At 38.6% G+C, this 16,219-nt stretch overlaps 1 protein-coding gene across 17 annotated transcripts in view; it reads left to right on the top strand.

Moving 5' to 3' along the window:
- The window catches only part of NEB (nebulin), a 162,773-nt gene extending 147,418 nt beyond the window's left edge, over positions 1-15,355 (top strand). For 10 of the 17 annotated variants that reach the window (XM_077272959.1, XM_077272968.1, XM_077272971.1 and 7 more), the window contains 12 exons: positions 3,939-4,031; positions 6,637-6,729; positions 7,131-7,223; positions 7,993-8,085; positions 9,301-9,393; positions 9,875-9,982; positions 11,163-11,343; positions 11,572-11,664; positions 12,013-12,144; positions 12,234-12,269; positions 12,406-12,512; positions 14,609-15,355. In XM_077272959.1, coding sequence (XP_077129074.1) covers positions 3,939-4,031; positions 6,637-6,729; positions 7,131-7,223; positions 7,993-8,085; positions 9,301-9,393; positions 9,875-9,982; positions 11,163-11,343; positions 11,572-11,664; positions 12,013-12,144; positions 12,234-12,269; positions 12,406-12,512; positions 14,609-14,782 — 1,296 coding nt within the window. In that variant the 3' untranslated portion in view covers positions 14,783-15,355. The remainder of the gene's footprint in view (positions 1-3,938; positions 4,032-6,636; positions 6,730-7,130; positions 7,224-7,992; positions 8,086-9,300; positions 9,394-9,874; positions 9,983-11,162; positions 11,344-11,571; positions 11,665-12,012; positions 12,145-12,233; positions 12,270-12,405; positions 12,513-14,608) is intronic. The other 7 variants (XM_077272975.1, XM_077272976.1, XM_077272963.1 and 4 more) reach the window with 6 other exon arrangements.
- Positions 15,356-16,219: the final 864 nt, after the last annotated feature.

Genomic DNA, 16,219 nt, shown 5'->3' on the forward strand with positions numbered 1-16,219 from the left:
CCCCACTGGAAAGTATCTGATAACACCCGTGTGGACTCACGACTATTTTTTATTTTCGCTTTTCACTATTGGCCTGAGTACTGGCAGACAGGTAGTAGCTAACTCCCTGGCCGTTGTGTGCAGCATAGCATAGAGTGGTCACAGTCCGCTCCTGCCGGTTATTCAGCGGCTTCCACTGATGTCACATCTTCAGAGCTGCGGCTTCTACTTTGCTCTGCTCTGTCGATGAGGCGTAACTACTGATGTCATGCTGATTGACAGTTGGCTTCCCGCTGCTTAACTGCAGGGAGCCGGCTGTCAATTAGCATGACATTGGCACTCGCCAGAGCAGAACTGAAGAAAAGCAGCTCTGTTGACCTTGAGCAGCCTGGCAGAACAGAGTTTTATTTCGCTCTGCACCCATAATTACATTGTGTAGCCAGCTCAATATGAAAAATTTGGTGAAAGGTCTTCTTGAACGAGCCTTGCCACGTGACTTAGGATAAGAAGCCAAACCAGATACTCCATTTTCAGACACGTGTTTCGGGGTGTTTACCCCTTATCAGTGCAAAGCAGGAGATTTGATTTGGATGGGTGAGAGGCCTCTGACTGTGAGTTTAAGGGGGAATGTTTCTACTTGAGGAGAGTGCCTAGCCAGAGTAAAGGTACCGTCACACTAAACGATATCGCTAGCGATCCGTGACGTTGCAGCGTCCTCGCTAGCGATATCGTTTAGTTTGACACGCAGCAGCGATCAGGATCCTGCTGTGATGTCGCTGGTCGCTGAATAAAGTCCAGAACTTTATTTGGTCGTCCGATCGCTGTGTATCGTTGTGTTTGACACCAAAAGCAACGATACCAGCGATGTTTTACACTGGTAACCAGGGTAAACATCGGGTTACTAAGCGCAGGGCCGCGCTTAGTAACCCGATGTTTACCCTGGTTACCAGCGTAAAAGTAAAAAAAACAAACAGTACATACTCACCTGCGCGTCCCCCAGCCTCTGCTTCCTGACACTGACTGAGCTCCGGCCCTGAAGTGAAAGTGAAAGCACAGCGGTGACGTCACCGCTGTGCTGTTAGGGCCGGAGCTCAGTCAGTGTCAGGAAGCAGAGGCTGGGGGACGCGCAGGTGAGTATGTACTGTTTGTTTTTTTTACTTTTACGCTGGTAACCAGGGTAAACATCGGGTTACTAAGCACGGCCCTGCGCTTAGCAACCCGATGTTTACCCTGGTTACCCGGGGACCTCGGCATCGTTGGTCGCTGGAGAGCGGTCTGTGTGACAGCTCTCCAGCGATCAAACAGCGACGCTGCAGCGATCAGCATCGTTGTCGCTATCGCTGCAGCGTCGCTTAATGTGACGGTACCTTAAGGAGACTTATAGGTCATGCAATGCTCCTCTGGTAAATTAAATATGCAAACAGCCTCTTCAGAGAGAAAAAGGACAGGAACTCTAGCGACATCTAATAGACGTATCAATCCAAAAATCAATATCTACCTTTTATTAAGCCTTACTTTATGACTTAGGATAAGAAACCAAACCAGAAACTCCATTGGCAGACACTTGTTTTGGGGTCTTTGCCCACTTGTCAGTCTTGACAGAAGAGGAGAAATGTTTCCCCCTATATCTTATATCATATACAACATTATTTCTTCATTTTATAAATAGCATGACCCCAACTATATTATACGGTATATACATATAACATCTTAATTATATATAATACCACAATCATTTTATATACATCATCATCTTTATTATTTAGCGCATAACATTACTATACCTGTATTATAGATAACGATACCATAACTTTGCTATCTAAGAAATTCACATCATCACTACATAAAACACTACGATAACTACAGTTAGGTCCATATATATTTGGACAGAGACAACATTTTTCTAATTTTGGTTATAGACATTACCACAATGAATTTTAAACAAAACAATTCAGATGCAGTTGAAGTTCAGACTTTCAGCTTTCATTTGAGGGTATCCACATTAAAATTGGATGAAGGGTTTACGAGTTTCAGCTCCTTAACATGTGCCACCCTGTTTTTAAAGGGACCAAAAGTAATTGGACAATTGACTCCAAGGCTGTTTCATGGACAGGTGTGGGCAATCCCTTCGTTATGTCATTCTAAATTAAGCAGATAAAAGGCCTGGAGTTGATTTGAGGTGTGGTGCTTACATTTGGAAGGTTTTGCTATGAAGTAAACATGCGGTCAAAGGAGCTCTCCATGCAAGTGAAACAAGCCATCCTTAAGCTGCGAAAACAGAAAAAACCCATCCAAGAAATTGCTACAATATTAGGAGTGGCAAAATCTACAGTTTGGTACATCCTGAGAAAGAAAGAAAGCAGTGGTGAACCCATCAATGCAAAAAGACCTGGGCGCCCACGGAAGAAAACAGTGGTGGATGATCGCAGAATAATCTCCATGGTGAAGAGAAACGCCTTCACAACAGCCAACCAAGTGACCAACACTCTCCAGGAGGTCGGCGTATCAATATCCAAATCTACCATAAAGAGAAGACTGCATGAAAGTAACTACAGAGGGTTCACTGCACGGTGCAGCCACTCATAAGCATCAAGAATAAAAAGGCTAGACTGAACTTTGCTAAAAAACATCTAAAAAAGCCAGCACAGTTCTGGAAGAACATTCTTTGGACAGATGAAACCAAGATCAACCTCTACCAGAATGATGGAAAGAGAAAAGTATGGCGAAGGCGTGGTACAGCTCATGATCCAAAGCATACCACATCATCTGTAAACACGGCGGAGGCAATGTGATGGCTTGGGCCTGCATGGCTGCCAGTGGCACTGGGTCACTAGTGGTTATTAATGATGTGACACAGGACAGAAGCAGCCGAATGAATTCTGAGGTCTTCAGAGCCGCCATACTGTGTGCTCAGATCCAGCCAAATGCAGCAAAACGGATTGGTCGTCGTTTCATACTACAGATGGACAATGACCCAAAACATAAAGCCAAAGCAGCCCAGGAGTTTATTAAAGCAAAGAAGTGGAATATTCTTGAATGGCCAAGTCAGTCACCTGATCTCAACCCAATTGAGCATGCATTTCACTTGTTAAAGTCTAAACTTCAGACAGAAAGGCCCACAAACAAACAGCAACTGAAAACCACCGCAGTGAAGGCCTGGCAGAGCATCAAAAAGGAGGAAACACAGCGTCTGGTGATGTCCATGAGTTCAAGACTTCAGGCAGTCATTGCCAACAAAGGGTTTTCAACCAAGTACTAAAAATGAACATTTTATTTAAAATTATTGAACTGTCCAATTACTTTTGGTCCCTTTAAAAACAGGGTGGCACATGTTAAGGAGCTGAAACTCCTAAACCCTTCATCCAATTTTGATGTGGATACCCTCAAATGAAAGCGGAAAGTCTGAACTTCAACTGCATCTGAATTGTTTTGTTTAAAATTCATTGTGGTAATGTCTGTAACCAAAATTAAAAAAATGTTGTCTCTGTCCAAATATATATGGACCTAACTGTATATGACACATTTCATTACTATAACAATATATGTAACATCAATGCAATTATTAAGAAATGTATTACAAATAACGAGTATCTTTGTCTAATTGCATCTTTAAATATAACCATCCGTTGTAAACTGTATCATTATTTTTGACATTATAGTTATTACTTTTCATGTAACATTTTCTGCCAAATTTAAAATGTCAAAAATGTTAATGCAAAAGTTCTGTATCATGAATGTGCTCAGAGCGGTTGTCACATCCCAAAATTATGCATTTTAATGCACATGATAGACACGAATATAATGGTTACAGAATACTCCTGGTTTATAGATCTTCATAATTCCCATGGTCTCGTATGAGATATGTGTACGATCATACATGCAGTCATGTATGGGACTGTCCAATGTGCTAAATGTCCATCGTTTTGTTTTTTGTTTCTCCATTATGTGTGATCTTATAGATTAAGTACAAGGAAAGTATTGGGACAGGAACGCCGATCCCTGATCTGCCAGAAGTGAAACGAGTAAAGGAGACGCAGAAGAACATCAGCTCGGTAGTGGCTGATCAGGAGTTTTCCTTCCTCAGTCTTTGTGTTTGATCACGTCTCTTATCCTTATACTAAACGGCCCTTCACGTCCCACCTAATGTCAGCATCTCTCCTACCCCTCAGTATTAATCAAAAGACACGTCTGACCCCGTGTTCAGAATGCGAATGAGTAAAGGGATTATTAAACCTTCTTGACTTTTAACAGTATATTAATGGAACAACTAACTAAGCTGCAAGTTACTGTTTTCATTTCTTCCTTATTTCTACATGTTCCATAACCGTATTTTATAACTGATGACATTAATACTTACTATTGTTTTGAAATTGTGTATGAGATCTTCAAAATCACAAAGTTGGACAGAGATAGATAGATAGATAGATAGATAGATAGATCGATATGGGATAGATAATATATAGATAAATAGTTAATAGATAATAGAAAGATAGATATAATATATAGATAGATGATAGATAGATAGATAGATAATATATAGGTAATATATAGATAATAAAAGATAGATAATAGATAGATGTATATAGATAATATATAGATATAGATAGATGATAGATAGATAGATGATAGATAGATAGATAGATAATAGATATAGATCGATAATAGCTAGATAGAAGATAGATAATAGATAGATAGATAGATAATAGATATATAATAGATAGATATATACATCAAATCAGTAAGAGCAGCACTAAAAATTACAAGTTGGGTGCAGAGCCCCCCAGGTAAAGACAAAACCTTATGTAGAAGTTCAAAAAATGGAGGCAGCAAACCATTCAAAGTGAAAAAAAGAAGAGCTTCTGTTTAATCGCCCATCATGGCGACATTTCAGGTCATTAGTGAGAACCTTTTTCAAGCTTTTTCGTCATCATGATGGGCTATTAAACAGAAGCTCTTTGAACGGTGTGCTGCCTCCATTTTTTTAAATTTCTAGATAGATAGATGATAGATAGATAATGGATAGATATAGGTAGATAATAGAGAGATAGATAGATAGATAGATATAGGTAGATAATACAGAGATAGATAGATAGATAGATAGATAGATAGATAGATAGATAGATAGATAGTTAGATAGATAGATAGATAGATAGATAGATTCCTTATTTTCCTACTTTTGTTTTATTTCCTTTTACACAGTTGGTAAGTATTTAAGAGTTTGAAGATTTTTTTAGATTAATAACTGGCTACAATGTTACATGATTGGATTCTTGAAAGTCATGTCATGAATAAATTAAAAATATACAAATGTACATTTTTTATATAAAGGTATACGAAGATTCCCCCACGTATACAAACTATTCATAATGTATTTAATAGGAGTAAATGTGCAGTACAGCCATTGACACAATGGTTCTGGTTCAGCTATTTGTTATTGTAGAATATGAGGATACAATACAATATTTGATGATATAATAAACAGAATGTAGCCGAATACCAGCACTAAAGTGTTTAAAGCGTCCAATATTCCTGGCAGGAGATTCACCCTGCTTGAACCACGTTATTGCAGACATGTATGTTTTACTTTGTAACACTGAGACATTTCAGAGAAAACATACTTTGATCGCCATGCGGGGATTATCCGTCTCAGATGAGTAGTCGGAGTTGGGTCCCTGGCGGCTTCTCCTTGTCCCGCTCTCCTAGAGTACGGCTCTCTCTATACTCACACATAATGGCAGACTGGTCAGTCCAGGAGAGCAGGGCAAGGAGAAGCAACCAAGGACCTGACACAGACCAGGCATTCAAGATGCTTTGTCCCAGGTGGGCTTTTCAAAGTATGTGTATGTTATCTATTCAGATTAAAACATATATACGGTTGCAATAATGAAGTCGGAGTCTGATTCATGCTATGTGTGGTTCAGGCAACATGACTCAGGTTCCTTTTCAAATATAGGCTTAATTGACTGCTCAGGGGTGGAGCCAGATGAGGTCACTCCCCTGAGTTGCTTTATTAATTCCAACATCTCCAAATTTCACATAAGGACTAGTTACAAATACACCTTTTCAAGTTTTAAGACATTTTTAAACAAATCCATTTCTATTTCCTCAGGTTATATAGGCTTACGGTCCAAATTCATAAAAAGTGACAATCTTACAGAAACATTAAGATAAATATGTTATTTAGTGAGAGATGTGGTTGGCAGGAAATATTAATCCCAGTCCCCTCCTACAATGACAGTCATACAATGCCTCCAAATTATTTTTCCCAAGGATTTTGGCCATTATGTTTAAAAATTAGAGCTATTGCCCAAAAAGTCAAACAGATCCCGTTTTTCATCACTTAAGCTGAAAAAAAGTGATAAATACTAGGATCTTATATATGAGTACTGTACTCTTTGTCGTCACCAGTTCTCATACTAAGGATATCTAAGTTGCAGAAAATTAGGATAAAAAAAGGTTTAGGATTTTGACCCAAATCACCACATTTACACTTATATAGGCAAAATATTTTTTAAAAAAGTAGTAATTTTTAAGTTTGATACTTTTTTTTTACATTAGATCATATATATAATATATATTTTTTTAAATCTTTGTTGAATCTAGCGAATATTATATTTTGTTATCGGTGCTATCTTGGGCGCTCTTTTGTGTCTCCAGGTGTTATACAAGGAAAGCTTGGGTCAAGGAATCCCCACTCCTGTGACTCCTGAGATGGAGCGTGTCAAACGCAACCAAGAAAACATTAGCATGGTACTCTCCAATATGGGAATTGGTTTAAACCCTAATAACAAAACGTTTCTAAACCAATTACATTATAACCAATACTGGATATTTTTTTTTCTTTGAGTGTCTAAACTGATATTGATTTTTTTTTTTTTAGTGTCCGTTAACATTTACACTCAAACTTTAGAATAATTTTATTAACTTTTTTTGTTAAAAAAAAAAATGTAAATATTTAATTTTTTTTTAACTATTACAATTTTTAAATATTTTTAACTTTCTCAGTATATTATCATACTAATCAATTGCCGAATTTAAGCGCTGACTGACTTGTAACTTGTCAAGCAGTGTTCAAATGTCTACATTTTCATTATTTTTACTTATTTCTGATAATTTATAATACTTTGGGGGTACCATCTTGTACCTTTTAGGTTGCATACAAAGAAAATTTGGGAATAGCAACTCCAGTCCCTATGACTCCCGAGATGGAGCGAGTAAAACGCAATCAAGAAAATATCAGCTCGGTATTTATAAACTAAAAAAAAAAATAGATCCCATTAAAAAATCCTTAATCTTAAGACCCTTCTAAACAATCCTCCTCCATTATCATCATAAAAATCTCATATCTTCCTCCCGAAATTCCTATTCTCCTTCCTCTTGGGTTCTGAGTTCCCTCTTTTTTTCCCTCTGTACCCCAATTCATTCGTGTTATTCATCGTCTAATATATTTCCCGTATAATCCCCGATTTAAAGTTCCAACCTTCTCTTCCACTTTAACCAATTTCTTCTTCATTAATTTTGTATTATATTAATTTATTATCTGATTTCCCATTTTTTAGAACATATTATAGTGGTTGTTCCATCTGGAACATTTATGGCATCTCAGTAGTTCTCACTGTGCAGCTCAGCAGTTCTTGACAATTCCATAAAAATGAATTGAGAGAGCCGGTCTTAGACTGCCTCCACTCCCATTACATAAGAGCATGCACCTTTGTCTTCAAGATAGATGTAGGACCGGCATCTATCGGATGTTACTGTCACATCCTGTACTATAATGTCCCCTATGAGATCACCCCTTGATAAATTTATATATCCATCTGCCCTGAAGTACTAGCCATACATAGTCCGGTTGAGCATAGCCTCCCCGGGTGTTATCGCCATATTAGGGGAATCCGGTCTCAGGCTGATTATGTCTTAAAACAATCAATAGAGAAAAGAGTGTGTACATCAAGACTCATGTTCTATAGGGTATCAGGTCGTATGGCTAATGCTGACTGCCTTTATTATCTGTAGGTTTTATACAAAGAAAACTTGGGGCAAGGAACCCCAACACCTGTCACTCCCGAGATGGAGAGGGTCAGACGCAATCAAGAAAACATTAGCATGGTATCGACCTGGACAATACGCTACAATTCATCCGCTTTTCCCTAAGCAACTTTTTATAAAAGTGATCCCCGCCGAGTAACAAAACTCCACCCATAACTTATGACGCTACAGTAATCCTATTCCCGTATGACTTATTTTGTAATTCCGCTATATAATAATACAGACAAAAGTCGTAACAATGCCCATTGTTCTAACACATTGACACAAGGTCCTGATCTAATCAGTAGAACTGCTTTGAATTCTTTTCTTAAAATATACTTGGTCCTTTGAAGATCTTTATTGTTACTTAACTGTTGCTAAAAATTAATTTTGAAAATGGGTTCCCAGAAAAATTTTGCATGGTTTGCTTTCTATGGTCTGTTTTGCGCTATCTATTGCTGGCTGCAAAATGGATTAACTAAGAATCCTCAGTGAGCTATATCTTACTAAGTTCCCCCCCAGCTGATTTATGACCACATGAAAGTTCAGCTCTCCTTTGATGTGATTTGTGATCATGAATCACATGAACCAAGTTCAGCAAGACAGACAAAAAAGTTACAAACTCCCCGTCAAAATGAGCTTACTGAGGGTTTCATAGTTAATCTCATTCTGTAGCCAGCGAGAAGCACAGAAACAACAGCCTTAAAAACCAAACAGCAAAAGTTTTTTATTGAAACCCAATTTAAAAAAAATATATTTTTAGTTTAAAATACAAGTATCCAAGAAAAAAAATTGCCCCTTACACATCCTTCAAGTCCTGCCTCCAAACTGGATGGACACTTCCAATTGGTGGGAGGTTAAATAATTAATTTCTAAACTCAGGACAATCCCCAATTTCACGGGATTGTATCCAAAAAATCAGGACAGTCCTAGCAAACCCCGCACTGTCGGCAAAATACAAGATCCCTTGCACTCCCGGTGGAAAAATAAAAGCCTCATAGAATCGAAATCTACCTATTAATCTATTGTGATTATGGATGGGACAAGAAAATGTTCTATAGATTCGCACGTTACCCATCCAGTCAGTCTTAACAATTGAGGCCAATTAAGTATTTTGGGGGTTTATGATTTTAAAAGCTTTCGACTAATGTGCTGAAATTTGCTTTAAGCATAACCATATTATTTCCTTAAAACCTCCTCCTTGCAGTGTTACCCGGACTTATTCATTTATGCTGCATCTTTAGAGTTGTGTATACTCGCTATAGTGATACTTGGATGCTTCTTTATACGCTGTAGGTGGCATACAAAGAAAATTTGGGAAAATCTACGCCGGCGACGGTCACTCCAGAGATGGAGAGGGTTAAACGCAACCAAGAAAATATTAGCTCGGTATTACAATATGTTCCATCTGTGCAGTGACCCTTCTATAACACGATCCCCAGGTTTACATTTCTGACTATGCACTAAATTATAACAGCGATCAACCCCAATAATGATGATAACCAGGCGAACCCCTAAGAATATCTTGTGTGATACACCAAATAAAATGACTACAATTTCTAATCCAGAACATCCTGCACTAAAGGACCGAGATTATAATAGACCAGACCTAACTGGAAAGAATTAGTAATTTGTGATGAAGAAATACTAAAAAAAGTAACAAGTTCAACTTTTTTTTGGAAATGTTTCAATTTAGTCCGAGGTTGTTTTCCGAAGATTAGGTAAGAAATCTGTTTTCAGTGTCTCATACCTAGAAAGACTCAAACAACTCACTGTCTGCTTCTAGTTTCCATTTACTACCAACCGTAATAACCTTCCCATGACCCGACAGCCTCAGCAATCCTCTGACTGTATGTCTTCTTACCCTCAGGTTCTGTATTCTGACAGCTTCCGCAAACAGATACAGGGTAGAGCCGCTTACGTCATGGATACTCCTGAAATGAGACGTGTCCGGGAAACTCAACGTCATATTTCAGCGGTAACGTATTATTACAAAGTCCTGTTTTACTGCCTTATTTGCAATGAAAGTCCTGTCATATACAAGTCATTTTTCATGAAACAGCGCCTCTCCCAGGCATAGGATATATCGGGTATTTGCAGCACAGCAGTTCAGACATCAGTCTCATAAATCCTCTTAAACAAGGTTGAGAATATATTACATTATTTTTAAAAAGAAACTCACAGTTGTTTGGATATATAAAAAGAGATAAGTTCTTCGGGGGTGTCAACTTTCTCTAGGTTCTCCCACAAGTTTCCTACTTTGTCTATACAAGCTATAGGGAACACAGCATAAGTCCTGCTCCTCATAACAGGTTTTCTTAGATTCGGGAGAACTTGCCAATACCTTGATAGACTGCAGGGAGCAAGTTTGAGGTCAAGTTCCCTTTTTTCCTATAGGAAGGTGGAGAAAAGACACTTTAACGTCAACACTCTCTTAGAGAAGTTGTCTCATTAGACAACCCTTTCTTAGACTGAACTGGCCATGGCAATCAAATGATCTCAAAAGTTCTTGCTTTTGTAACCCATGGCAATTAGCTTACCCTCTTCCTATTAATTTGCCACTCTTAAAACAAGTTATTTGAGCGTTTTCTCCAGAGGGTCTCGAAAACATCATCATGAGGAAAGATAAGATGTGACATGTTCCTTCTTCATCGGATCCAAACTTGATAATGTCAAGTCAAAAAGCTGCAAGACACAGTATGAAAGAAAAAAAACTTGCTTCTAAAACCACTAGAAGAAAAAAAAGCCTCCAAAAACAAAAGAGGGATTTTTGTGTACTCACCGTAAAATCCTTTTCTCCGAGCCAATCATTGGGGGACACAGACCGTGGGACAATGCCACGGTAAAGGCACATGAGCCGTAAGTCCCCTGCGGCAGGCAGATATGAAGATGGACAGAGGCTCTCCATCCCCCGGCCAAAGGAGGATCGATGCCTGCCGCAGGGGGCTTACGGCTCATGTGCCTTTACTGTGGCATTGTCCCACGGCCTGTGTCCCCCAATGAGGCGAAGGAGAAATGCAGTTTTTTGTGAAGTTGAATCCTGTTGAAAAACTTACCAGATTTTACAGTCTTCAAAAACTCAATGAGAACATACTCTTAAAAGCTCATCACACACTGTTAAACCAAAACTTAAACACAATATATTTATTGCTTTCTAGGTGAGATACCATGAGGACTTTGAGAAGCAGAAGGGAAGCTTCACCCCAGTGGTCACTGACCCGGTAACCGAGAGAGTCAAGAAGAATACCATTGACTTTAGTGACATCAACTACCGAGGAATCCAAAGGAAGGTCGTGGAGATTGAAAGAAAGAGGAGTGAACAGGATCAGGATGTGACAGGTGATGGAGGAACTATCATGGTGTCCAACTGGAGGGCCATTGGGAAAATGAACTAATTGAAATAGGAAAATGTGGACTTATGGTTGCATTGTTCAAGGCCGAACAATTTTATGCTATGGACACAGAATTAATGGCAATTCCTTAATAACGTCCAATCTGGTTGAGAATATCGAGCTCTAGAGAAATAGTTTATCTAGCTTTTAACCTTCTATATGTTTCTTGTCATAGATCTCAGAGTCTGGCGTACAAATCCTGGTTCCGTTTTTGACTATGACCCTGCAGAAGACAACATCCAGTCAAGAAGTCTACACATGCTTTCTGGTTTGTTGCCTGATACTTATTTAATGTACATTTTATTTGGATGTACATCATCTTTGGGAATATAGAATATCACCAAGAACACATAGAATGAAGAAAACATGCAGCTATAATGCCTTTGGAAAATGAGAGTCGGACCTAGTTGTTACCATGCCTTTTTCAACTTCTGGGAAGAACCTGCTCAGCACACTTCATTCAAGGTGCTGGTGAAATAGTTTAATTGGATTGGAAAGGCCATTAAAGGGAAAAATTCTGTCTGATTTGGCAAACCTGAAGCTCCCATGTTAATGTAAGCTATGGTGCCCATTCTCGTTTGTAGACCACTAATTAACACAAATTTTTAATCTGCAGTTCAAGCCCGCCGCAGCCGTGAACACTCTCGTTCCGCCAGTGCCTTGAGCTTGAGTGCAGGAGATGAGAAATCTGAACCTTCCGAAGCTGCCTATTATAGCAATGGCGGTCTCTTTACAACCACCGTAACAGGTATGATGACCATTAATACGCAAAGTAACACCATACTGGTAGAGCCCTACATGGGTACTTATCATGTCATTGTTCCATAATACCTATAGGCCACAAAGAAAGTTCACAAATACTGTTTATTCAAGGTAAGAACGGGCTTCACAAGGCAAACGAGCGAGCTCCATAGTGTCTGGCAATACATAACTGCTTGTAGAAGCACTTACAGCTCACACCTAATGCCGGGAGAGTCCATACTCTCATAAATGTCATGTTTCATTGTAGGTTACAAGCAAACCAAAACTACTGAGCTTCCCCAGCAGAGGTCTTCTTCTGTGGCCACTCAGCTAACCACAGCTTCATCTGTCCCATCACATCCATCCACTACTGGAGTAAGTATCTCATTATATCTTTTTACATATGGCTACATTGATTCATTAAAGGGATAATTCCACCTTAGACAATTGTGGTATATCTTCAGGACATAAAAAAAGTGTTATAGATTCACAGATTCAATCTCAAAAAACCTGTACTATAGATTCCCAAACCCACCTGAGGAAATTACACCCTTTAGACTCTTTCTGAAATAGTATAAAAGACGGCGTGCATATTTCTGAGATAGTCCAAGGATCGTGACTCATTCATATAGTCACTCCTCTTTGACTCTTTCATAGATAGTAACCCCCAATAGACTCCTTCGGAAATAAGCACACCCCTTAGACTCTTTCATAGAGAGTCACGCCCCTTAGACTCTTTCATAGTCACTCACCTTAGACTTTCAGAAATAGGGATATCCTGTAGACTCTTTCACAGACAGACACGCTTCTTAGACTCTTTCAGTGATAGTCTAAGGGCAGAGACTTTCAGAAATAGGGATATCCTTTACTCTTTCAGTGATAGTCTAAGGGGCGTGACTATTTCCGAAATATTCATACCCCTTAAACTCTTTCCAAGACAGATACGTCCTTTACACTCACTTGCTCCTGAAAGAAACAAGACACTAAAAACCAAGAGACATAATTGAATAGAATCTTGTCCCAAGAATAGCGATTCCAAAAATGGTATCATATCCTTCCTGAATAATGTTTTTTTTCTCTGCCAACTCTGACACCTAAATTCTAAATTTTGCTGGTTTCTTGTGATCTGAGAGCAGTGCATTAGTTGAGATTACAGGTACCCAACTAGAACCTAGCTGATGGATCTTTACTACTGTGTTTCCACAGAAAACCAGCAAAATCTTGAAAAAATAAAAAGATGATTTTTCTCTTGCATTCTAATCTGCATTTTTGTTTTTACATTGTACAGCATTTGTTTTTATATATTTTTATCATATACATACAATAAAATTAACATCAAGCCGTTTTTTATGGTAAGAATTGCAATGTATCTGTGAAAAATCAGATCCTATATGGATGATTTATATAGGATTCAATTCTTTTTGAGCACCTGTAAGAGGTTTTCATCCGAAATACAGGAGAGAATAGTTAATGCTGCAATTTTTTTCATGTGGACATTAGGTCAGTATGAAAAAACAGCCATCTGATCAGCCCAATTGAATAGCATTGATCTAAGTGCCATCTTTGCGGTTGTTTTTTTTTTTTTCAAACATACTGCGTTTGGATCAAAAACATGGTTGTGTGAACATACTCACACTGTGAGATCTGACAGACTAGAAGACATTAATCCTTCTTCATTCTAAGGCAACACTCAGTATTTTTAAGCCAAAACCAGGAGTGGAACAATCAGAGGAAAAGTATATTAGAAACTCGTCACCACTTCTGTATTTTTCACCCATTCCTGGTTTTGGCTTATAAATACTGAATGTGTGAACTTGGCCTAACATTTACAACATATGCTAACCTCCTCCCACCCCAAGAAAAAGCCCCATAATGTGATGTGGACCCTGCCTGAATTAGGACATAATATATATAGGGAGACCAGCAGTATGAGAAGTTACATCTATCAACTCAATAATAACTATAGCAATTTAAAGAGCACCAGAGTTGTTTTTCTAAAAGGATATTTTATTAAACACGAATATTAAAAATATACCACACAGGGTAATAATAACAAAGAATTATTATTTCAAACACAAATAGTAAATATATTAACATGGACTAATTTGAGTATATAATTTGATCCCAAGAAATGTGCTAAGGTACGCACAGCGGTCCAGATCTCATATAGCAGCAATCAGACATATAGATTTAAAGGCATCAGATGTAACTGAGAAACCTACGAGAGACAGCCCCAAATTTATATAACAATGAAGGGAAGGGAGAAACACCTTCCGCAACCAGTAAAGTAATTTAGTGGAGTGTCACCATGTACCTAAGTCTAAGAAGTTGCTGCCAATAAGAAATCGCAGATAAACAATAAAAAATCAGCGGTTAATTACCCATGAAGTCTGTGAGATGGTAAAGGACCGGACCGCTATCCCGCTATGAATTAGGACATGTTGTAACGACAACTCTATTTCATTTTCCAGAAAACCTTCAGAGCCATGTATGATTACAGGGCCACAGATGACGATGAAGTGTCCTTCAAGGATGGAGATACTATCGTAAACGTCCAGACCATAGACGAAGGCTGGATGTACGGGACAGTCCAGAGAACTGGCAAGACTGGCATGCTTCCAGCCAATTATGTGGAAGCCATTTAATGCACCACTGAACGGCCCCGCTCCTGTCCTGACGGATACGACTCATCCAACAGTCATCTCATAAAGGAGCTGTAGCCATTTTGTTTTCTTTTCATCATCATGCCTTATATATATATATAAAAATAAAACCATTACAAACTATTAACATCTCACGCGACATCTTCCTAACACTTGACTTGTACTTTATAGGATAAATTCTAGATTTTCTTCTTTCTTTTTGTTAATATAACATCAGCTGACTAATTTCAGAATTACCTAGACCGTCACCGTTTACCGATTCACTCAATGCTCACATATGTTGTGATAGACTTGGACTGTGCCATGTGCAGTTTACCTGCTATTTTTTAATGTTCAGTGTTTCTTACTGGTCACAGACGTATAGTGTACCTCTTGGCGGAGAAAAATAAAAAATCCATTTTACATTTATTTAATCACCCTAGGATGTAACAAAACGGACGAGCCTCTCCCTCCTCTGCTTGTGAACGCTGCATGCAAATGATTATGTTCTAGGGTCAACAACTTGTGCTCCCTGTATATTAGTGAAAAATAAAGCTGGGGCTTCTGCAGTACGTACCATGTCTGTAAGCGACTATATTTATTTATTGCTGTGGCCTTAAAAAAAATCTAATGTGCTTCACCTTTTGACTTAGTAGCAAGTCTAAAAGAGTATCTACTCTGACCCTGATTTAGTAAGACTGGTGTATTGGACATCTTAATGAATTGGGCAATTTTTTTTTCCGGTGATGCATTAATTAATGAATTAGATACATCTTTCAACTTTTGAGCATCCGCAAAAGCTTGAGTACACTTCAGCCGTGATTTACGCAACATTTGTGGTGTAAATTAAGATGAAATTGTTGGGAAAGCTTGGTCATGCATTGTCCAATTTACACCCTATTTAAAAAAAAAAAAAAAGAAGTTAGTAGAGCTGGCCGGGACTGGCACTAATTTTTTTGCCAGAAAACTGCTTGATCAATAAGTGCCGAAATTTGCAATAAATTTGCTCTACCGCTCCACTACATCATTCCACCTTCATTGTTTCTGTGCACTTCAAGATATTGTCTCCTCGCTCCAAGATGGGTCCATCTACAACCCCTTCGCTCTTAATATCAATAACACAGACAGGAAGAGGGAGCAAAGAAGAGCTGACTGGTTTGTAACATGTTTGCAAATCATTATAGCACCACTCCAGCGTTTTTTTTTGCTTTTTTTTGCAGCACTGGAGTGGTGCTTCTAAAATAAGGTCCCTGATCCCAGTTTCCTGTGTCTTCACCTTTTTCCAGTTTCACTGCGCCATCTTATGACCGCAAATTCTGACTGGCCGGAAGTCAGAAGCTACGTCACAGACTCTCAAGGCAAGTCTATGAGAGCCAGAACAAGGTTCTCATAAGCTTACATTGAAGAGTGACCTCCGCCTTCTGCATGAAACACTGGAGC

This window comes from Ranitomeya variabilis, chromosome 7, assembly GCF_051348905.1.
Source record: "Ranitomeya variabilis isolate aRanVar5 chromosome 7, aRanVar5.hap1, whole genome shotgun sequence".
Lineage (NCBI taxonomy): Eukaryota > Metazoa > Chordata > Amphibia > Anura > Dendrobatidae > Ranitomeya > Ranitomeya variabilis.